General features: G+C 38.7%; 1 protein-coding gene across 2 annotated transcripts; it reads right to left on the bottom strand.

Moving 5' to 3' along the window:
• Positions 1 to 36: 36 nt before the first annotated feature.
• On the bottom strand, positions 37 to 24,368 carry trim33l (tripartite motif containing 33, like). Of its 2 annotated transcripts, XM_017471831.2 has the most exons (17): positions 23,822 to 24,368; positions 20,164 to 20,240; positions 16,957 to 17,095; positions 14,773 to 14,890; positions 12,246 to 12,362; positions 11,669 to 11,783; positions 10,060 to 10,203; positions 8,557 to 8,668; positions 5,572 to 7,238; positions 5,366 to 5,426; positions 5,199 to 5,229; positions 4,986 to 5,103; positions 4,578 to 4,777; positions 4,268 to 4,370; positions 3,802 to 3,870; positions 1,951 to 2,085; positions 37 to 626 (listed from the first exon to the last, which is right to left on the bottom strand). In XM_017471831.2, the coding sequence occupies exons 1-17, from the start codon at positions 24,024 to 24,026 to the stop codon at positions 399 to 401; spliced, it is 3,639 nt and encodes a 1,212-aa protein (XP_017327320.1). In that variant the 5' UTR covers positions 24,027 to 24,368; the 3' UTR covers positions 37 to 398. The 2 variants fall into 2 exon arrangements, with proteins under 2 accessions (XP_017327320.1, XP_053537565.1); XM_053681590.1 differs by lacking the exons at positions 37 to 626; positions 1,951 to 2,085 and adding an exon at positions 2,128 to 2,890.
• Positions 24,369 to 24,716: the final 348 nt, after the last annotated feature.

Raw genomic sequence — 24,716 nt, 5'->3', positions numbered from 1 at the left:
ATTGCACGAGACTACATAAACAGTGTTGACAAAAGACAGATTTAACAAAAATTTTATTTCATAATTGAACTTTGATTCAACACACACACACACAAAAAAAATCCCTATTTTTCCTGCCACGAAAGCCTTAAATAAATACACCAGTATACATGGCCTACATTCAGTCTGTGAAGTGGTAGGCCTACATAGAAACAGATACTTCTGCAGCAAGTAAACAAAATGTAGAACCCAAACCTTTATTACCAATGGCAATAAAGCAATATGTACATTCTTGTATTTGTTTATAGAAAATAATTACAAAGTAATAATAAATAGAATAGAAAAATAGAAATACAGAGATGCACAGATGTCTTTGTAAAATACTAATCATCTTATCCTTGCAAAATGCTGCAGGTCCTTCACTCAGTCTGGGCTTTCTTTGCCACTACAGTACAGTTTGCAGCTATAAACTCCCTCATCCTCTTGAGAGTATTTTTGACCTTTTCTCGATCAGGCTCGGTCTCTGGTGCCCCCGTCTGGTCTGCACTGCTCAGAGGTCTCAGCAGAGAAGCATGGAGGCTGTTCCCAAATGATACGTTCAGTCGCTGCTGGAATGAGCTTTGGAGCTTGACAACCAAGTCTTTCTTCTGCACATAAATATTTTGCATACTTTAAATGGTGGGAAATTTGACAGTATACATTTATCTGAAACAAATTCAAATTAGTATGTAGCAGCATGATTAATTCAAATAGCATGTACAGTCAAATGAAAAAATAAGTACACTACATGGAAATGTTTTTTAATTTTTTTTTATATATTTAGACAAGCAAACATTGCGCCTCTTTGAAACTATGCATATTAATAAATGAGATATGCTCCATCAAATGACACATAAAATGTACTTTTTTGCAGTAATTTTCACAATTTAATGAACAAAAATCAGAGCAGACACATGAAAAAGTAAGTACACCCCAACATTTATCACACCTTCAAATGCATAAAATTTGGATCAAGATTGTGTGCCAGTGATAAGAAGCTGCTTAGGGAGTGCAGGTGGAACTTGTCTTATTTATACCCCTCTCATATCTAGTGTCTAGTGTTCCCTTTGTTATTGAGGTGTGTGGTGTTATCATGCCAAGATCTAAAGAGTTCTGTAAGGCCTTCAGAATAAAAGGTTGTGGATGCCTAGGAGTCTGGCAAAGGATTTAAAAAGATCTCCAAATTATTTGAGATACATCATTACACTGCAAGGAAAATCATCTACAAATGACCAGAAAAAAGACAGGTTTTCAGGACAAGCACCTCATTCCAACTGTCAAGCACGGTGGTGGAAATGTTATAATATGGGGTTGCTTTGCTGTCTCAGGGACTGGACAGCTTGCATTCATTGATTTAACTATGAATTCTGAATCATATCAAAGAGTGCTTGAAGATAATGTGAGGCCATCTGTCTGAAAGATGAAGTTGAACCAAAAGTGGACCTTTCAACAGGATAATGATCCTAAGCGCACTAGCAGATCCACCAAGGAATGACTCAAAAAGAAGAAATGGAGGGTTATGGAATGGGCTAGTCAAAGCCCGGATTTGAATCCCATTGAAATGTTGTGGGGGATTTGGGGGCAGAACATGCAAGAAAAACCTCAAACATCTTGCAACTGAAAGAATATTGTAAGTAAGACAACACTATTTTGTCTTACTAATTTCAAGAGGCAGAAAAAAAAGAGAGGCTGGTGATGAAATAACTGTTTATAGTGATAACAGAACCTCGTTCTGTAAACGCTTCACAACATTAAACAACGACATGTTGTTCTTTCATTTATATCAATTGTCTTAATTGTATACAAGTTGTGTTGTTATTGAAAAATAATCAAATGCATCACATAAGGCCATGTGACACCACCACACTGCTGATTATTTTCCTATAACAACATGTTTTTTTATTCCTTATGTTCTCAAACATATTTTCATACCTTGGAGATTGATGACAGTTTGTCAAAAAGAGCCCAGAGGTCCGACACCATTTCAGCTGCTGAGCGGTAGGGAGGGCTGCGTTTCCCCAACAGCCGTCCAACAATTAAGTTAAATTTCACATATCCTCCATTTTGCTTTATGGGTAGACAAACAATTATATTAACAATTTGCAGGAAAATACAGCGCCCTCCAATAATATTGGCACCCTTTGGTAAATATGATCAAAAAAGACTGAAAATTTGTCTTTATTGTTTAACTTTTTGATCTTTTGTTCAAAAGATTCACAAAAAAATACTCTGCTCTCATGGATATCAAACTGTTTCAAACAAAATAGGTTTAGCACAAAAAATATTTGTTAAATATAGGTGTGCAACCATTATTGGCACCATTTTATTCATTACATTTTGCTACCTCCCTAGCTCTGAGTCTTCTCCTATAATGCCTGATGAGGTTGAAGAATTCATGACAAGGGATCTGAGACCATTCCTCCATACAGAATCTCACCAGATCCTTCAAATTTCAAAGTCCATGCTGGTAGACTCTCCTCTTAACTTCACCCCACAGGTTTTCTATGGGTTTCAAGTCAGGGGACTGGGATGGCCATGACAGGACCTTGATTTTGTGGTCAGTAAACCATTTTTGTGTTGATTTTGATGTATGTTTTGGATCACTGTCCTGCTGGAAGATCCAACCACGGCCCATTTTAAGCTTTCTGGCAGAGGCAATCAGGTTTTCATTTAATATCTGTTAATATTTGATAGAGTCCATGATGCCATGTATCCTAACAAAATTTCCAGGTCATCTGGAAGAAAAACAACCCAAAACATTAAACAGCCATCACCATATTTAACCGTGGGCATGAGGTACTTTTCCATATGGCTACCTCTCTGTGTGCACCAAAACCACCTTTGGTGTTTATTAACAAAAAGCTCCATTTTGGTTTCATCTGACCATAGAACCAGATCCCAAGTTTCAGTAGTGTCTGGCAAACTTGAGTTTGTTTCCGGGTGGGAGTAGAGGCTTTTTTCTTGAAACCCTTCTAACAACTTGTGGTGATGTAGGTGACTTCGGATTGTAGTTTTGGAGACTTTCTGACCCCAAGATGCAACTTACTTCTGCAATTCTCCAGCTGTGATCCTTGGAGATTTTTTGGCCACTCGAACCATCCTCTTCACAGTGCGTTGAGACAATATAGACACACGTCCAATTCCAGGTTGATTCATAACATTTCCATTTGACTGGAACTTCTTAATTATTGCCCTGATAGTGGAAATGGGCATTTTCAATGCTTGTGCTATTTTCTTATAGCCACTTCCCATTTTGTGAAGTTCAACAACTTTTTGCTGCACATCACAGCTATATTCCTTGGTCTTACCTATTGTTATGAATGACTAAGGGAATTTGGCCTGTGTTACTTCATATTTATACCCCTGTGAAACAGGAAGTCATGACTGAACAATTTCACCAAGGTGTACTAAAAATGTTTTAAATATCTATGGGAATATACTTTATATTTTTCTCATATGAATTCATAGGGGTGCCAATAATTGTTGCAAACCTATATATTTTTATATATATATTTATAAGATCTTTTGGGGATAAACCTGTGTTTTTGCAATTGTTTGATATCTATGAGAGCAGAGTATTTTTATGATTTGTTCTAACAAAAGATCAAAAAGTTAAACAATAAAGAATTTTTCACAGCCTTCTTTGCTCATATTTACCAGGGTGCCAATATTAGTGGATGGCACTGCATGTAAATGACATTCAGCCAAACAAGCTTAGTTCTACTTCTGTGGCACAAACTAAGTGACAGTTGTGAGCTTAAATAACTGGAGTGAAGTCCATACCTTAATAGTTTTGTAGAGCAGGTAGCTATGATTCTCACACATTAGAGTGAGCAAAAGTTGCTCACACCTCTGGAAAACAAAGTCGACAACAAAGAAAATGAAGCAAAAATGAAGATATGCACTCATTCTGCAGTATATTTTTTATATTTCTTTTTAGCCTTTTGAAATATATTAATACAGGGGTGTCCAATCCTATCTGGAAAGGGCCGTGGGTGTAGGTTTAGATTCCGGTCAAGCAGGAACCACATCTGATTCCACCCGTTTAATCAGTGAGGCGTGGCTTTCAATAGGTGTGGCTTCTGTTGCTTGGAATAAAAATCTGCACCCACGGTAGCCCTTTCCGAATAAAATTGGACATCCCCATCAAGGTTTCATTTTCATGACTCAAACACAAGCCCTTCATTTCTGGCAGTTGGTGTTTTTGAGCGTTTGTACTTGAGCATGTGTGAAGTGTACTGTGTTTTACCCTCTGGTCCGACAGACTTAGGTACGGTTCCTTAAGTCTGTTGCAACTGAATGGGTCGGTATCATCCAACACATCCTGGCACAGGGAGCATACCCACGTCGCACTGTACAGAACACACTCAGAGGTTTTTGTTGGGTTTTTATTTGGACTAAATAACTAACTGCTTAGAATCTGTAGAGCATGCAATGCTATAAAGCAGTCAAATGCCACTTGAAGCATCTCTTGAGGTTGTTGTAATTAGCATTCACAGTAAGACACCATTACTAGAGACTTCTATTGATATACTGTTAGAGCAAGATTTTCATCTTACATGGGATTGAAAATGATTGGCGGCACGTGGCAGCTGGTATGAAAGCTTCTAGCACATTCTGCACACTGCAGTGAAGCTCCAGCGGAGAGACACACAGCACAGTCCAGTACGTCAGCCTGCAGGAAATGCTCGGAACTGCAGGACGGTGAGGGGGAAGCAGCAGCTGGCGGTGCAGTGATCCTGAGACATCTCTGGATTGACTATAAGTGCAACATGACAAGCTACATTTTTACTGAAATATGTTGTAGGTGGACATAAATCTTGGTGGCTGCATCTCACGTGTGAAAACGATTCACAAACAGCAGTGATTACACTCAGATTTGAAGTTTATCGCTTCAGGGGGAAAATGTGTGCATAAGCTATGCTCAAATATACCTTTACAAACACACAGCTGAGTGCAGCGCATACCTGGTTTTCATCGATCTCCTGAAGCAACATTTCATCCTTTTGGCTACTGGGAACTATTCGAAACTGAGACTGAGAAGATCCTGAGATGGCCAAGCGGTGCAGCGATACAAGCGGAGTCCTGTGAAAAAGAAGATATTAATTAGCTGCAAGCTGGACATTATTGTGCTTTGTGAAAAATTCTGGTACACAAGTGCAGAACATAAGCAGACATACTTATTGTTGTCGTCTATTAATATGGGTTCCTCTGAAAGAGCAGAAGGAAAAATAAATAAAAGGTAAGTGCAGCAAAAACAAAACAAAACAAAAAAAAACACACATACTGATGAAAGTGATGTGTCCAAAGACAAACTGATAGTGGAATGTGTGAAAAATAGTCTCACCTTCTGCGTCATCCATGCCTTTCACCAGTTCAGAATCACTATCAGTCTTATCATCGTCCATCTAGAAGCGTAGAAAAACATGACTTAAGTCAATTAAAGACTATTAAATTACATGAAAAAGATTATTTGTAAAGACTACTACAATTACAGACTCAATATAATATGCTGTTTAATATGAAGTTGAGTAGTTTCATGATATTTATAACCTTTGCATTTGGGGGAGATGCATGTTCTAAGGTAGATCTGGAGCAAGCATCCTCAGAAGGCACTTTTATTTCACTGGTAAGAATCGCTCTAAAGGACGACGGCAGGCCTGTGAGCCAGTACTTAGTTGAGGGGCTTCCTGTGGAGGACAGAGTTGATATGCTCTTCAGCGGTGATTCAGATCGAGTAAGGGAGCTCTGGTTAGAAGAGCAGTCTTTGATTGAGGTAGTGGAATGAGGATCACGTGGCTGATGCACTGCTGAGAGTTCTTCTGAGTTCTTTGTGTCTTTTTCTGGCACAGTGGAAGTAGGCAGGCTACTGTCTGCTTCCTCAGCAACTGGATAAGCCCTGCTGCAAACACTCATATCTCCCTCACAAACAGAATCAGCTGGAGCCTTCACTGGGAGCTCACAGGTTGGCATTTGGATGGTCTGAGTGGCACACTCTATTTGACCTGCGTTACTATACACACTGGGAATTTGAGTAGCAGGGAGTGAAGGTGTGCTGGACACTGGGGGATCCAGTTTTTTATTACTGCTGACTGGTAAATCTGTGTGGCTGGGAGCCTTGGGGCAAGACATGTTACCCAACGTAAGGTGTGATGATTTATCATCTCTTACCCAGATGTGTTTTGTTGGCTGGGGTAGACGGATGAGAGTGGTGCCCTTATCTGCAGTAAAGACAGGAGTGTATTGGTAGAATTTCCAATCTGTTCTAGAGTTGAGAGAAGCCGTGTTGTTTGGTACTTTGAGAAGAGTGAACTGTAAAGGATTGGACTGAGTGTCAGCGGACTGAGTGTCAGCAGACTGAGAAGGCTGCAGATTGACAGACTGAGTGTTAGAGACAACCTGAGTGCAAGACAGGGATTTCTTAGTGGGAGCAATTTGAGATGGAAAAGACTGACCTGAAACTGCCCGAGATTGAGAAAGGCTTTGCTGTTTATGGTTAGATGAAAAATTCATAGTAGATGGGTGAGGGTTAGACATGGCCTGACTAGACTGAGCCAAAGGAGATGAGGTGATAATAGAGGGAACAGATTGGTTACTGGCGAGAGAGTGAGACTGGGTATTGGTTAAGCTATTAAAGTGAGAAGACTGGAATGAGGCTGTGTGGACCATGATGGAGGGACAGGAAGAAAGGCCTGGAGGAGCTGCTGCTGCAGCAAGGACAACATCAGACTGAGACTGTGGTAACACAACCTGAGGCATTACAGTGCCAGGAAAAGAGCTGGACTGAAAGAGAGATGTAGACTGAAGAGGGTGAGACAGACTTCTGAAGATCTGCTGTGACTTTGAGGGTTGAGGTAAGATGGACTGAGGCAAATGCTGGCCCACCTGAGCAACTACATACTGAGCCGTGTTGCTCCGATTGGTTTGGGGAGCAGAGGAAGAACTAGTACGGCCTATAATGTCTGTTAAGACTTGGGTGGGTTGCAGTGGTTCTGATGAGGCTGACTCAGACTGTCCACACCGAGGACGATCAGAGACAGCCTGGGACATCGAATGGGCTGTAGCCTGAAAGGATGTAATGTTAGATATTGACCGAGTTGCACCAGATTCTGAATTTAATCCTGAGGGGCGTTTGTCTGCTTCTTTGGGTGCATTTTTAGGTTTATTGCCGGTGTATTTTCCTTTGGCAGTAAGAGGAACTCTAGTCGCCTTAAAAGAGGCTGGAGAAAAAAAACAGAAGAAATAAATAAGTAAAATGTTGACTTCAACAAAATCTCTAATCCAAGCACTGGCAAGGCTGTGAATCATAAGTTATACACATATGTTAATTTTAACAAATCAGGCTGGTTGACAGACAAGAATCACAATTACAACCGCAATTCCGAAAAAGTTGGGACAGAATGTAAAATGCTAATAAAAACAAAGAGGAGTGATTTGTAAATGTGCTTTGACTTGTATTTAAACATATAAAGACAAGGTATTTGATGTTTTACCTAATCAACTGCATAGTTGTTTGTTTTTCTTTGAAGATAAACGCTCATTTTGAAATTTATACATGCAACACGTTCCAAAAAATTTGGGACAGGGGCAATTTAGGACTAATAGCAATATGACAAATTGAAATAATAAGGTGATGTGAAACAGGTGAGGCAATCGTCTAATCATAGTATATAAGGAGCCTCAAAAAAGTCCTTCAAGAGCAAGGATGGGTTGAGGCTCGCCAATCTGCCAACAGATGAGTCAGCGAATAGTCCAACACTTTGAGAACAACATTCCCCAAAGACAAATTAGTAGGATTTTGTGCATTTCACCCTCTACAGTGCACAATATAATAAAAAGATTAAAGGAATCCAGTAAATGTTGGTGCATAAAAGGGCATGCACATCTGTAAGGGCACTATTAATGCAGAAAGATATGTACACATTTTGAAGCAACATATGCTCCTATCCTGTGTTATGTTGTTGCAATGAGAAACAGCCTGAGGGTACAGTGGGATACGGTACTGTGACTGCTCGCAGGGGGAGAAAGAAGAATTAGTGGATAATAAAGAGATGCAGTTAAACACGGTCACGGTTTCTCTGACAAATACTTTATTTCTGTAGTATGTAAGTGTAGTATACCACACACACCTATAAAACTTTGAAAGAAATACCATTGGATAGTATCGTAAATATGATGTTAAAAAGCGTAATATTAAATAAAATTTTTAAAAACTCGGCTGGGTGACATGCCTTTCCCCCCCAAAAAAACCGACATATGGCTTCCTCCAAATTTATTGGTTCACCTCTCTCGTTAGGCACAAATCCAAAATGTTCCCAGATCACTGATGTAACATTTGGTTTCCCAACAAGAGCCATTGTAGCAGCAGAATGCGAAGTGAAATATCAGAATTCACCTGACTGGATTTTGTAGCGCTCAAACATTTTCCATTTGCATTTTCTATACTGTCCCAACTTTTTTTGAACTGAGTTGTATAATGATTTTATGCTGTAGCAGAGATGAAAAAACATTTAAAAAAAAAAAAATGTAATTGCTTACCAAAATTCTTAATATTATGGCAGATGTTTTCATTGACTGAGAGTGAAAGCTGAATCACAGTATCAGGGACAAATTCCTTCTGTGACAGAACCCTCTGTGCCCATTTCTCAATCTAATGAGGAAAGCAGAGATGCAATTTGCCTAAACTATAAAAAGACAGTAACCAGTTCACTAATGCATTTTCCTTTTTCCAGCTAAGAGCCCCACCAACCATTTTTGTTTCACTAGAACATGCAGTCCTTGCCACACAGAACAAGTTGTCATACACTGCCTGGCCAAAAAAAAAAAAAAACCCAAAAAAGTCTCACACACTAAAATTTAGTTGCAAAAGATTTAGCTTCGATTACTGCGTGTATTCATCGTGGCATTGTTTTGACAACCTTGTACAATCTGACAGCATTTATTTCAATCCAGAGTTGAATTAATTTTTAGCGAGATCTTGTATTGAGGACTGGAGAGTCGAACCCCTCTGTAAAGTCTTCCCAGCACATCCCAAAAACTTTCAACGGGGTTACGGTCAGGGCTCTGTGGACAATTCATGTGTGAAAATGATTCCTCATGCTCCCTGAACCACTCTTTCACAATCTGAGCTCGATGAATCTTGGCATTGTCAGGGAAGAAAGAAATCCGTTTATCTAATAACCCGGTCATTCAATACATTCAGGTACTCGGCTGATTTCATTTTATTGCTGCATAATGTTGCTGAGCCTAGACCTGACCAATTACAGCAACCCCAGACCATTACACTGCTTCCAGAGGCTTGGAGAGAAGGCACTATGCATGATGGGTGCATCACTTCATCTGCTTCCCTTCTTACCCTGATCCTTTTTCCATTGGTCCACCGTCCAATGTTTATGCTCACTAGCAAAGTGAAGTTGTTTTTATCTGATTATCCTCACATTGATTAGGTCACACAGCTGTTTAGTCCCAATCCTGTAAGTACACATCGCATTGTGCATGTGGAAATGCTCTTACTTTCACTATTAAACATAGCCATGAGTTCTGCTGTCCATTCAAACTGTTCATACTGACTTCACCAAACGTTTTAAAGATCTCAGATCACGATCATTCAAGATTTTGAACATTGATTTTTAAAAAATTTTTTTTACCACATTTGTTCCTCAAAGTTGACAGTACACCACTCTCCTTCCAGGTGTTCATAATGCGTTGGACAGTTCTTAACCCAATTCCAGGGATTTCAGCAATCTCCTCAGTTGTTTTCTTTGCATGAGGCCAATAATTTGCCCCATCTGAAACACAGTAACATCTTTTCCACGAGCATGGGATACATCTTCCGACATGGTTTAAGACATGAGAAACTGCATCACTGCAGTAATGATCCAATCATGTGCTCTTAAGTATTTGCTTATTTAAATCCAAACAGCGCCTTTTTTTTTTTTTGCCCAGGCAGTGTATGAAGCAGTATGCAACTCAGACAGACGGAACAAATTCAGAGTATTCCTGGCAAAAAAACAAAAAACAAATAAAAGAAACCAACCATACTTGCATCTTGTGCTGCAGGATACACTGCCCCTCAGTGCTCAGTATTTTATGAATGAAGGCAGTGATGTACTCTTGCTTATCCTCCAGCTTTTTCAGACTGGTCTTAATCACCTTCAGGCTCTTCTCCTCTTCATCACACAAATCCTTCAAAGAACCAAAAGTACCAAATGATTCATATGAATTGTGCATTAGAGTGTCTCTCTCTCGATCACACTTTTACGCCCATGTACATATTTTCTTTATTACAAAAACAAAGACACCGTGTCTGAAAGGAAATTCTCTTATATCATGTACTCTCATATTATAAACTGTTCAGACACCTTGGATACAGGGAATACTGGGTTATAGATTCTGTTTGTGTGTCTCTGTGCTATCAAATACCTATGATGAATGTATTCATTTAATTACCTCTTTGAATAAGCTGATCAACTGCCATCTTTCTTATAGCGGACACGTATTTTTTTATCTCTTGAAAAGACTTATTTTCGTAGTATTCTGTTTGTTTTGTCTATCTGTCTGGCACCTGCACCAGTAGAAACCGTCCACGCACTGCTTCTTATCTATGTGTATAAATACTCTTGTTTTGCATAAATAAACTGGGAGGTCTCTGTGAGCATACATGTGTCAGTGTGTGTTCATCTTAGACCCCCCAGGCCTGAACGTTCTACGGTAAATCACACTTTCTAAAAGCTAATAGAAGTAGAAGTAAAAAAGGCTGGAAGGCATGACGGAAGATCTGAAAGACATAATATGAGATTCCTGAGATACATGGAAATCTAACAGTGTCCTTAAACAATTGCCATTTGGCAAGTACACCATAGACAGTGGAAGGCACACTTATTGCTGTGCTTTTTTATGAACTAGGTTAGTAAATTTAATATGCTAATGTCCATACTGACAGTCTGATTATTATGAACATGTTAAAACTGTATATGATCAAAAAAGTTCTCAGTAGCACCAACACAAAGTGTTATCAAATTTTAACTGAAGCAAGAACCCACCAAGCTGCAGTATGTCTAATGGCTTAAATATAGCCTTGTGCTGTTTGCATTTTGTGCATTCACGGCATAACAGAGCATTAATATTGTATTATACGGTTTTTCTAGTTCTTAGAAATAACGCATGCCACAACACAATCAGGCAATATTTTGTCTGTTGTATATGTCTGCAGTAAAAGGCCACACTGATTAATACGATAACATGGAAGAGTACCTGACTGCCTAACTGAGCTTCTTAAGGGCTTATCTAAAAGCAATTTTGATGAGGAGGGTCAAGACTTGAAAAGAGTCCAATTACAACAAATGATGAAAGCTGCAGTATTGTCTCTTGCTTGATACTGTTATTGTGGGCTTACATTACTTTGGAGCACTCCAGGTGTCTTGCTGCAGTTGAATGATTGCAGAATGCAGTAAGAGAATCCTGCTTTTCTGAACAAAATGTTCCTTTATATAAAAGACCCTAGTGACCTTGGAATAAGCAATATTGAAATGCATGCTCTTCCAAACAAATTCGAACACGATCATAGCAAAATTCATATAATTTATAACCAATTATGGCCCATGGTTAACTAAAAAAAAGAAAACTGATGGAATTAAAACCATGCCACTACCTCCAATTCCTTAGACAGCTGACGACATTGTATCACCAGAGAGGCATACAGGGATTTCAGCACATTATGCAGTTGCTTCTGTGTCAATGCCTTTAATTCCTTTATGGCATTCAATCTACCTCAGAGAAACACATACATTAGCTGACTGGGAATAATTTTTGTTATTCCCAATTTTAAACATTCCCCAGATTGATACAATGCTTGTATCAATTATAATCATGGCAATGCTGCTTTCACAAAGTGTTTTATACTCATATCTCTCTTCTTGTAATTATCGCAGATGGTTTTGCTTGAAGGCAAACTTTTTACCACCTGCTAATAGTTTATCATTCAGTCAGAAACCTGAATGTTTATTACATTAAAAACACATAAATGCAATGACGCAACATTTATGTTCTAATACAAGTTTGTTTTTTTTTCCTTTTCTGTCCACTTATGCCATTGTTGTTCCAAAGAGTTAAGCGTCTTGAGGCACATATTAATATTAAATATTTGTCAATTTTTTTCTGTTGAATAAAGATGACCTTGCAAATCCTTTAATCTGAATATTATACAGGATAACAGAGTTGAGTATTACCTTCCATCCAGATCCTGCAGCCTGGCCCTCATACCGTTTTTCTGCTCTCTGACGCAGTCCAGCAGTTTCATGAGCTCGTCTTTCTGAGAAACCACCGCTTCCTCCAGCAACAAAAATCTTACAGGAAAAGTCAAAGAGTAAAAGTTTTTTTGTTTTGAGAAGTAGCAGCAATGGATATTCTAGATAACTGGGGTGGCGTACCACAACCCTGAAAGAGATTCTTAAAATTTCACTACCTAAGTACAGTGAGGGAAATAAGCTATAAAATAAATCTACCATTAAAATTATAGACTGATCATTTCTTTGTCAGTGGGCAAACGTACAAAATCAGCAGGGGATCAAATACTTCTTTCCCTCACTGTATCAGCAGACCAGACAGAACCACCCTGTTTATAAATGCACAACCGTCATTGGTAATCACAAAGAACAGACTTGCTGAAGCATCATTGTAGCCTTAGAAAAATCTCAATGACAGACACAGCTGCTGAAGAAATTGTTCTCCATGTAATCTTGAATCACTTAGAATTCAGATACAGTTGTGCTCATAAATTTACATACCCCTTTCAGAATCTGCAAAATGTTAATTAAAAAATATGAGGGATCATTAGAATTGTTTTTTTATTTATTTATATTTAATACCGCCCGGAATAAGCTATTTCACATAGCAGATGTTTACATATAGTTCTCAAGACACAATAACAACTGAATTTACACAAATGAAACAGTTTAAAAAAAAAAAAAAAAGTACCCTTGGTTGTTAACACAGTGTGTTGTTTCCTGAATGATCCATGACTGTTGTTTTGTTTTGTGATAGTTGTTCATGAGTCCCTTGTTTATCCTGAGCAGTTAAACTACTCAATGTTCTTCAGAAAAATCCTCAAGGACCTGCACATTCTTTACTTTTCCCGCATCTTCTGCATATTTGACCCCTTTCCAACAGCAGCTATATGATGTTGAGATCCATCTTTTCACACTGAGGACAACTGAGGGACTCGTACACAACTATTACAAAAGGTGCACACAGTCACTGATGCTCAAGAAGGCAACACGATACATTAAGAGCTGGGGGTGTAAACTTTTGAACAGGATGATAGGTGCAAGTTGTTATTATTTCGTCTTCTGGGAAACATGTAAATATCTTTGTAGCTTCTGAAGGGTGGTACTAAATGAAGAAAAAAAAAAGATTTTTAAACAAAATAATAAGTTACACTGATCATCCTGTTAAAAAGTTTAGACCCCCCCCAGCTCTTAGTGCATCATCTGGCCGAATCATCTAGTATGCGTGTGTGTGTGTGTGTGTATTCGGAGTATTGTAATGTTAAAAATCGGTTGAAACCGTCCTTATGTCTGTGGTCTCCCACCGTTTTAAAATCGGTTAAGATAACAAAAATCGTCTAGTGTGTCCCTGGCATTAGTTATTGTTAGCTGTAAAATCTACTATCTACAATTTTGACATATCTTTTATTTTGGATGTGTATCAGAAGAAAACACTTTTCTTTTATAACAGCAAAGGTTTGAATAACTTTTTGTCCTTTGCCATCCTGGAGAGACAATCTTTGCCCCCTGCTGGAGCAGAGTGGAATGGATTCTTGTAGACTGTTGGTCCATACTGGTTGAGGGTATCTTGCAGAGAGAAATTTGCTTTGATTTACTTGCTCACGTAAGCTTCAAAGGGTGGTTTATGACCATCACAAGCAGGCAGAAAATGGAGTTTATTTATATATATATATATATATATATATATATATATATATATATATATATATAACAAGTGTCTTTTCTAACCCTTTGCTGACCTTACCTTTTGAGACTTTAAGGGATATAGTGCTGGAAAAGTTTCTACACAAGCCGATCTAGAAGCTCTGGAGCCATACTATATGTACACAAAAGGCCAACTATACATAGTCTGTACGTTTTCATGTCACCCAGTAACTTGTGCTTGTTCCCCACCATATTCCCATTTCCATTGCAAGGACACTGCGTGCCTGCACACCTGACAGGCATTGCAGCTGACCCTCACTCTTTATCTTAACAATCCCAGAAGATGGCTTGTTGTGGTCCTTGATATAGGCAACAACATGGTAACAATTGTTTTATGACGTATTATACATAAAATAAAAATGATAAATTTGTAACGAGATATCAAAATAATTTTTTTTTTACATTCATGGCATTTTTGGCATACGCCCTTATCCAGAGCGACATACATTTATCTCAGTACAACTGAGCAATTGAGGGTTAAGGGCCTTGCCCAAGGGCCCAACAGTGGGAGCTTGGCAGTGCTGGGGCTTGAACTCCTGACCTTCTGATCAGTAACCCAGAGCCTTTAACCACTGAGCCACCATTGCCCATTAAAATGAAAAGGAATTCGATTGTTTCTGCTACTGTTATAAGTATATAACATTTTTTGTTGCATGTAGTTTAATACTATCTTAATAAACAAATTGTTTAACCAAAACTGAGGGATTTGAACACCGAAGACCTATATTAGGGAGACCATTTCATGCGTATTGCTCTAAAGAAGTACCTGTGGTTTCTGTGGTCAATCAGCTGACAGTCTCTACAGGTGAGCTGATTGCAGGTGACACAGAAGAACTTGAGTCGCTCCTGTTTGTGTGAAGTACAGCGCAAGCTTATACTCAAGCCTAAAGAAGAAAAATATGTTAAGCAACCAAACATGACTTGAATTAAACATGATAATCTATTAAATATGGTGTTCAATTACTTTCATTTCCTGCAATTTTAGTCCCTACTATTAATCATTTGATTATAATAGAATGACTATCATTTTATATACTCTTTCGATTTTCAACCCATCAACTTGAGGTAGTCTACTCAACAACCAGTTCCTTCCCCGTATACAGAGCCACGTCAAATCAACATGGCCGCTCACACTGTGAACACTAATGTCCTCCTTCAGCATTTGCCTTTAAATCAGTTAATATACCTACACGGTACTTACTAAATCTATAACATGACCATACTAATCACTGTTTTGAGAAGGTAATCATAAACATTAGACTTATCTAATGATGGTCGTAGTAGTGATGCAGTAAATCTACACGTTACTGGAGAAGTGGCGAATAAAGTCAAAACCTTGATCAGCACAAACACAGTCCAGTTCTCCGCCATCGTAGTTTTGAATGTCTTGCGCACATGCCTATAGACTTAACACGTCATATACGTGCGCATGACATCATCGTTTTCACAGATTCTCATTTCTGTATGTCTACACAGGGATGATAACAGCATAGCTTTGAAAAAATTGCACTTTGAAACCTTTTTCAAAAGTTTGCGTTTTCAGTCCCTGAAACGCCGTTGTCGTGTAAATGAACAGCCAAAACGCATAAAAAGTTTTCCGTTTTGAGCTGAAAATGTTGTTGTGTACACGGCAGCTTAAAGATAAAAGAAGGGAAGATGAGTGTCAAGGTGCCAGATAAGGAACAGATATTCTTCAAACAGACGCCACCATCACCCCCACAGCCAGAAAAAAAGTTAAATCCTCAGAGTACCAGAGGAGAAAATGGAGCTTCACCAGTCAAAGAATCCTTCATAAACATAGTGGTCCAAGCGGATAACTGAAGCCTCCCCTCAAAGAGGACCCACTGTTATCAGGCAATAATGCAGTTTAAGTCTGCATTACCCTATCACTGTAAATGTGTGTATTGTGTAACACGCACTAGTGGAAGGAAGAGTGGACAGGAAATGAGGTCAAGCCATGAGTCTGTGTTTTGCATGAGGCATAAACAACCTATATTATACTATGTATATTGTAAGCAATGTACATCTAACAGGATTGGTCTTTTTAGCATACATAGTTGCATAAGATTTCTTGGTAGATGTACATTGCTTACAATATACATAATACAATTACATATTCTGCAGCTTCCAGTGAGATTTCTTCACCTTAAAATCTGTATTCAGTCCATACAGGATTTTGCAGAGTTGTTTTGTGATTGTTGCGGCCAAAAAAAAAAAGCTTGATCTTGTCGCGGCTTTTTAAAAAAAAATGTGATGCAATTTGTTTTGAATTTGGCAAAACCACAATTGCATGATATTCTTTTGCGTGGTCTTTCCCAGTGATGTTTGTCGGTAAATAAGACCTTTCAGCTGTATTCATGTGCAACGCACGTGAATCGAAGACGGCTTTGGCTGAACGCACATTGTGATGACGTCACTTGGCACGCTGTGATTAGTTCATATGGCCCAAATCTGCGGTAATTTTGAAAAATTGCAAGCTCCTGCGAATATTGCTGAGTTTCCATTAGTTTGCATTCATTTCTGCGATCGCAAAATCCTTGAGGGACTGTGTATTGGCTGTGCCCTAGTTCATACATATAACAGGATTGACCAATATTATACACTATTATTGCATCAGACCTTATATATTATCTCAATACCTTTTAACTGCATTAGAATACCAAGTAATTAAAATCCAAATGATATTTCATACTGAAATTTTAATCTAAACAAATGACCGCTCTCATATGTACAGGTCTTGGATGCCCTTCCCAATGTGTGTAGGACAAACAGCTGAATTAGAAGCTATTATATATTGTTTACAAGCTGCTTTGCAAAACATTTTGTGAGATGACACACCAAGGCCAATGTCACAGTACCCGATAAGTTTACCTTATCAACACTTCATAAAACATTCAGAGTTTGTTTTTTTTCAATGAACTCTACATGAGCACCGTTTGAATCTACAGACCTGATCGGGGTTCCTGTGGTATGACTGTATGGTTACGCGTCACCTTCACTCGCTGATGGGCTGATACACAATCTGAACACAGAGCTTCCTCACACTCCTTACACCATCCACTAAGGACAGATTCTTCACATCCTCCACACTGCAGAGAGATAGAATACATTCAGCTTAGAGTTACAACCCGAGATTCGACCAACCAATTCAATTAGACACCAGAAAAAGAATTTGAAGAAAAGATGGAGATGAGAGTTTAGGATTTCAGCTTTTATTTCCTGGTATGTATTTATTTCCTAGATGTATTAAACAACATAAAACATAGAACTTTTTGTATCAGATTACCCCAGTTTTTAGGTGAGCAGAAGTATAGGAACAAATAAAGTAAATACACACAATATTTGGTGAAGCTTTTCCAGGCTTTTACCTCAGCATCTTTCAATTGTTGTTTGCTTTGGGGGTGGGGTAGGTTCTCCCTTCAGTCTCCTCTTCAGGAGGTTTGGGTTAAGGTCTCGTGATTGACGGCCAGTCTAAAACCTTCCACTTTTTTCCCCTCTCATAAAGTGTACTGTTGAGTTGGCAGTGTGTTTTGGATCACTGACTACGTTTACATGGACAGCAGTAATCTAATCATTGATCTTAATCTGAGTAAGATAATAATGTGATTAAGGTGTTTACATGAGTCGCTTTTAGAATACTCCTGTCATGTTCCCATTTTACATGTTTTAGAACATAATTAGATTAACAGCCCACGTCATTACGTCACCGCGCCACGCCATCCGACGTCCCTCCAGAGTTTCACGTTTCAACATACAGTTCGTCTTCGTTATGGTACCGTATACAGTTTTGGGTGTTTTAATTTTTTTTTTTTACGAACGCTTGAAGTGCAGTTAATTATTTGTCATGCTATACGTGCAAATAGACAACTGCTTGAAGCAGTGGGTGTGCCCCAAATCGCGTAGTTACCGTCTATATAGTAGCCGAGATACATGTATTTTTCCCCACTACAGGCCTATAGTAGGAAGGTATGTGATTTGGGACACAGCCGAACTCTCTTGTTCTCCATAAAATGTAAAACTGCTGTGTGTGATCGTGTCCTGTCGCAAAATGCGGTGAAAACTCCCACACGACGTTCATAATGTGATTAAGGTGTTTACATGTCACTACTACACATCCATAATGCGACTAAAACAGGAGGAATACTCCACCTGTCGTAATTAGATTATTGCTTACTTCAATTATGCCCTTAATTAGATTAAGATAAGTGAAAATTGCTGTTTACATGGTAGTTTCTTAATTAGAGTATGGTCTTAATCGGATTAAGAGTGGATTATTGTTGTCCGTGTAAACGCAGCTACTGTCTTGCTGCATGATAAGGTTTTTCCCGATTAATGTAGATACATTTCTCTATAAATTGGCCGACAAAATGTTCCTGTAAACTTCTGAATTCATTCTGCTGCTACCATCATGAGTTACATCATGGGGATGATGTCATTTTGCACTGGAACTGGGAAGTTAGCATCACACTGGTTCCCTTGACAAAAACCCAATAGGATTTTCCCATAGACTTTTGGATTATTGCAAAAAATAATCTCTGATCAACAAAAGATTACAATACTAACACGTTTTGTCCATCAAGATAATGTTCACAAATGAACACAACTTATGAAGTTTGAAACCTAAATATGATCGCCAGAAATAAAAAGCTAACCGTATGCTATAAACGAATTACACAACAGTCGTTCGACTTGAACGTCACCATCACCAAGCTTCCAACAATTTTTCCAAACTTTATTTAAAAACATTTTCCATAATACGGATTTACTCTGTGGATCATCCACGTTTTTGGGGGAACTGTGCACAGCATACCGGAGCCAGTTTATCTGCAAAGGTCTTTCCTGTCGGCATGATGACGTTTAATGTCCCGGACAACCTCTGCAGTCCCGTTTAGCAACATGTAAACAATCAGGGTTTTTTTCAATACATGTAAAAGCTTTTTTCTGAAAATATTTTGAGCTTGTGTTCACCACAGACCTTATTTCAGTGTTTTAACCAAAATCCAATTAAAACGAGACGTTTTAAAACATGAGACGAAGGAATTGGAAGGGCTAAAATGCTAACTCGTTTCCGGGTTTTGACATATAAAAACGTCATCCCTGTACCACTCTATGTTGACTGGCTGTAAGTTTAGGAAGTGCTTGATTTGCAGCGGAGTTTTCTATGAGCGGAGGATGAACTTTAAACGTCAATATCGCAGTCGATCATGTTCATGTAATCGTGGGCAGTCAAAATCGTAATTGAAATCAATATTCAATTAATTGTGCAGCACTAAGCAACCATGCAAGCCCAAGCCATGGCACTACCTTCACCATGGTTCACAGAGGAGCTTGTATGTTTTGGACCATGAGTAGATCCTTTCTTTCTCCATACTTCTGCCTTTCCATGACTTTGGAAGAGGTCAACCTTGGACTCATCAGTCCATAAAACTTTGTTCCGGAACTTTTGCGGCTCATCTCTCTACTTTAGTCCACAGCATGTTCCAATATTTTGCTCGCCTACAAATTGGGTGGTCCGATACAAAATGCGCTATGTTCCATGCCATTTAACACATCTACATATAAAAACCATGGAAAAAAGCTGGCATTCTAAACTCTCTTCTCATATTCATCTTTGGATCTCAAACCTAAATGTCTTCAGTCTACAGAAAAAAAAAAACAATAAATTGGCCTTACCATGCCAATAGTTTCAGCAGGGGCTGTATATGTAGAACATTTAGAACTAAAAGTTTCTTTCTCCTTTGGCTCGTCATATTGAGTAAGTGTGTTAAGTGTCTTTCTTAAGCGTTTAAGCGTCTTTCTGTGAGAGTGTAAACAGAACATGGATTTTGATTGCCACCTACAGTATGTTGCATTCATCCTGGATGATGGATGACTAGCAGACAGAACCTTATAAAATCAAGTTTATCTGTGGGTTTGGAGATAGAACTTTATACATTTTAAAACATTATACCAAAAGCTTAGCAAAAAAATAAAAAAGAATACAAAAATAACACCACACGAGAATAAAGTACCTCCCAGTGGTGGAGCTTATGAGGTTAACTAATTTCTGACAAAAATGCCACACAACCCTATAATACTGAAGTCATGAAATACTTCCAGAAAACAACATGGACACGGATGCACACGGAAGAGCCTTTAATAAGATGAATGAGCTTACCTTAGGGGCAGAGTTCTCAAAAATGAAGCAATCTGTAACTTCAGGCAGGTTGAAAGACTGGCCACACGTTGGACATTCTAAAGTAAGAGAGAATCTGATCAATAACACTATTCCACAAAGCTACCTAATTACATCCAGGCTTATTTAAAACAAGCCTGAATAATAATTATTAAAACTACAAACCCAATTTCCATAAATTTTCTAAAATGCAATAAAAAAAGCTGAGATTTGTTAATTCTCTTGAACCTTTATTTAACTGACAAAAGTACAAAGAAAAGATTTACAATGTTTTCACTAATCAACTTAATTGTATCTTTTCTTTTTTTTTCTTTTAAATATAAAGAAATTAAAAATTTTAACGCCTGCAACATACTCAAAAAAGTTGAGACAGAGGCATTACCACAGTGTTACATCACCCTACCTTTTAATGACACTTTTTAATCGTTTGGGAACTAAGGATACTAATTTGCTGCCGTTTTGCAAGTGGAATTTTTGCCTGTTCTTGCTTGATACCAGACTTCATGGCCTTGTTTGCATTGTCTGATTCTCCTCTTCATGATGCGCCATACATTTTCAATAGGAAACAGATCTGGACTGCTGGCAGGACTGTCAAGAACACACACTCAGTGTCTACGAAGCCATGCTGTTGTAGCATGTGCAAAATGAGGCCTGGGCATTGTCCTACTGAAATAACCATGGACTTCCAGGGAAAAGACGTTGCCTTGATGGCAGCATGTGTGTCTCTAAAATCCCAATATATGCCTCTGTGTCAATGGTAACTTCACACATATGCAAGGCAGCCATGCAGTGGGGATTGATGCACCCCCATACCATCACAGATGCTGGCTTTCGCACCTTTTGCTGATAACGGTCTGGTTGGTCTTTTTCATCTTTGGCATCGAGAACTCGATGTCCGTTTTTCTCGAAAACAAGCTGAAATGTGGACTCCTCTGACGGTACACGTTTCCTCTGTCTTTCGGTCCATCTGAGATGAGCTCGGTTCCAGAGAACTCGGCGGCATTTCTGCATAGATTTGATGTGTGGCTTCTTCCTTGCGTAACAGAGTTTCAGGTTGCATTTCTGGATGAAGTGGCTGACTGTGTTAAGTAACAACGGTTTTCTGAAGTACCCCCGAGTCCATGTGGTTATATTTATCACAGTAACATGAAGATTTCTCACGCCGCCTGAGGGTTCGAAGGTCATGCACATTCAACAGTGGTTTCCAAAGTCTCAGTGAAAAGTGGGTGTCAGATCCTTGTGTACCGGGGTATTTCTGCTTTTCAATAAGCGCCATCTACTGTCAGGGAGTGAATTTGCACTTTCAATCAGCACATCGCCTGCATATAATGCCTGGGTGTGAACACACAAAAAACACTGCGAAAAGTGTCCCGGTGTGAACAGCAGTGGTGGAAATAGAGTTTTACACATGGGGTGGCCACTGCTTCATTCGGAGGTCCACACAGACACTCAGGCACACAAACATACACACACAATGTTGGGTTTCCATGTTTTATGGGGAATTTCCATAATGATTTTTTATACTATACAAACTGTATTTTCAATCCCCTAAACCTATCCATCACCTAAACACCACAAAAAAATGCATTTTTACATTTAAAAAAAATTTTAGTATGTATGATATAATATGATTTATACACACATAGTGGAAAGAATCGGTCACTGTTTGCGTCGATAACTGTTGAACATCCTAAATATTTTCAGAAAATAAAGCACCAAGGAGATTAGATACAGTAGCGTGTGTCTGTTACACAAACTGCTGAGTTTATACACAAATAAACTCACATTTACTACAACAACAAAAATACACACACACTGCAATTAAATATAGCAGGCATGAAGCAGACAGGGCTGTTTGCAACTGATCCGCCTGTTTGTGCTTCTTTAAAAAGAACTGATATCTCTCCCTTTCTTTTCATGTTTAACAGATCCTGTGCAAAAATATGACAGTCTATGGTTACATCTAATCAACCAATTACCATCATTTTTATCTTAATTACAAATCTTCATTAACTGAGCTAGCTAATTCATTTCAAACTGCTAAATATTAACTCTCTGAACACTGACAGCTGTAACCTACTTCCCACATTAGCTAAACATCTGAATACTGTAACTTACACACTGCACGGTATATGTGTGTATTACTAACACAGATGTAAGTGTAAGGATTGTTATGCTAAATTGCAAACCGATCTCTCTAATCTGATGAACTGGTAGTGTAATGGTAGCACAGGGATATGTGTGGTTATATTTAGTAATACAGAGAGTACCATGTATACTGTTAGTGAGATGTGTATCTAATAGGGGCAGTGTGGTGGTGAATCGGCGGAGACACAGAGATGAAGCTGTGGGACACAGACGGCGTTAAAGGCTGTTGGATGTTGTTTAATAAAAGTAAACTAAACTGTCACACTTGTATCGCCTCATTTATATGTGCCGTCTTAATATTACAGGCAGCCTATTGGAGCCTTATTAACTCACAGTGTCTCATAAAAGTTATTCAGCAAACAAACCTGATGCTAAACCTTAAAAACTTACTTAAAATGTTTTCTTTTTCATCAGTATCTTACAATCATATTCCCTCATCCTTGGCTCGTCCTTGATTTGAAAACTGCACGCGCTGCCAGAACGTCAAAAAAAAAACAAAAACAAAAAAAAACTCTTCTTTAGACAAGAGGTGAAATGATGTTGGTGTCAATCAGCATCAGCAACTGCCATTAGCGAATAAAATGTTGGGGTGGCCAATCGTATGTCAGGGGTGTCCGGGGTTGCAGTGGACACCCCTGATAATCGCCACTGGTGAACATGCCCTAACTTTCAGGTCCTAACTTTTCAGTCTTATTTTGCCTCTGTCCCAACTTTTTCTGAATGATCGGTGTAAATTGTTATTATTTTGTTTAAAGATTTTTTTCATTTAGTATCGCCCTTCAGACGCCAAATAAGATAGTTACATGTCTCCCAGAAGATAAAATACTAACAATTTACACCGATCATCCTGTTCAAAAGTTTACATCCCCCTGGCTCTTAATGTATCCTGTTGCCTTATTGCGCATCAGTGAATGTTTGCACCTTTTGTAATAGTTGTGTACGAGTCCCTCAGTTGTCAACATCATATAGCAGCTGTTGGAAAGGGGTTAAATATGCAGAAGATGCTGGAAAAGCAAAGAATGTGCAGGACTTGGAGGATTTTTCTGAAGAACAGTGGACAGTTTAACTGCAGGACAAACAAGGGACTCATGAAGAACTATCACCAAAAAAAACAAAACCAAACAAAAACAGTATGCACAACTGTACATACATAGTACTGTCCAAAAGTTGTAGGCACGCAATTTTTTAGCAAACTTTTTATTTTTATTTTATGACTTCATTAACAAGTCAGTAGTTAGATAGATAGAGTATATATAAAACATTAATTTAAAATAATACTTTAGTAAAAACACATTTAAATGAATTTAAAATAATACAAGAGTGCCTGAGCCATGTGATGACTTTTTATTCATTCTCTTATCATTCAATGCTAAGTCGTGGGAGTTTTAGAGGTGGTTCCTCTCCAAGTGTAAACTAGTTGCCTCTGCTGTCAGGTTCAGATTAGGCAGTAATGATTACTAATCCGAGTTATGAACACGAGCATGATGTTTACCTTTGGGGTGTTTGTCCTCAGAGTTGTTTACAATGCACGCTTTACACATCATGTGAAGACACGGTAGAAGTTTGGGCTCCGCGCTTGAACTCAGCTTTGTCGTGCAAACAGCACATGACTCGGCTTTCTCTACAGCGATGGAGGACGCGTGTGTGCGTCCTTTCTGAACACGAACATCTCTTTCTTCCTTCTTCCTCTCGGACATCGTAAAACAACACCTCCTGAAAATAAATAAACCGCCGCCGAAGCGCTATTCTTCATAAACCCGGGAGTCGTTTCCGCTCACTTTACTGTTGACCGCTGCGAAGGCATATCTTCACACGTCCTGTTTCTCTTTCTCCTGAAAATGCTTCTGTCTTCGCGTGAAAGCTCGGTGTAACGTCAGAAAGTGCTTATGGTGGGTTAAACTAGTGCAAGCTGATGCTTAATCCAAGCATAAACCTGTTTAGTTGCAAAATTTCGTTTACTACGGAGAACAGAACCATCTGTGATATTCGAACCCTTTCCCCGCGCACGATTTACAGCGCGCATGCGCAACATTCGTGTACATGCGTACATCTGATTTGCGTTTCAGCCGAAGCCCGGAAACCACGGTGGGCGGGAATATGTGTGACGAATCTGTCAATCATGTTTTGCATCAACCAACAAAGTAATTACTCGTGTCCATTATTCTCTTTTTGCATCATCCAGTCACATGTTAATATTAGCTGTCCATCTTTTTTCCCCCGTTAATTAATCTAAAAATTATCTTGTCACTACCCAATAACTGAGGATTCCCAAATGCCATTGGCTGGTGCATAAAATGATGGACAAGTACTTCACATTTTTTGATTTGCCAATGCAAATTTTGACTGACAGTCAAATCATAATATTATATAAAGTATCTAATGATTGA

The sequence above is a fragment of the Ictalurus punctatus genome, chromosome 1 (assembly GCF_001660625.3).
Source record: "Ictalurus punctatus breed USDA103 chromosome 1, Coco_2.0, whole genome shotgun sequence".
In the NCBI taxonomy this organism is placed as follows: domain Eukaryota; kingdom Metazoa; phylum Chordata; class Actinopteri; order Siluriformes; family Ictaluridae; genus Ictalurus; species Ictalurus punctatus.
Note: the sequence above shows the minus strand (reverse complement) of the source record. Positions and strands in the feature narration are given on the sequence as shown.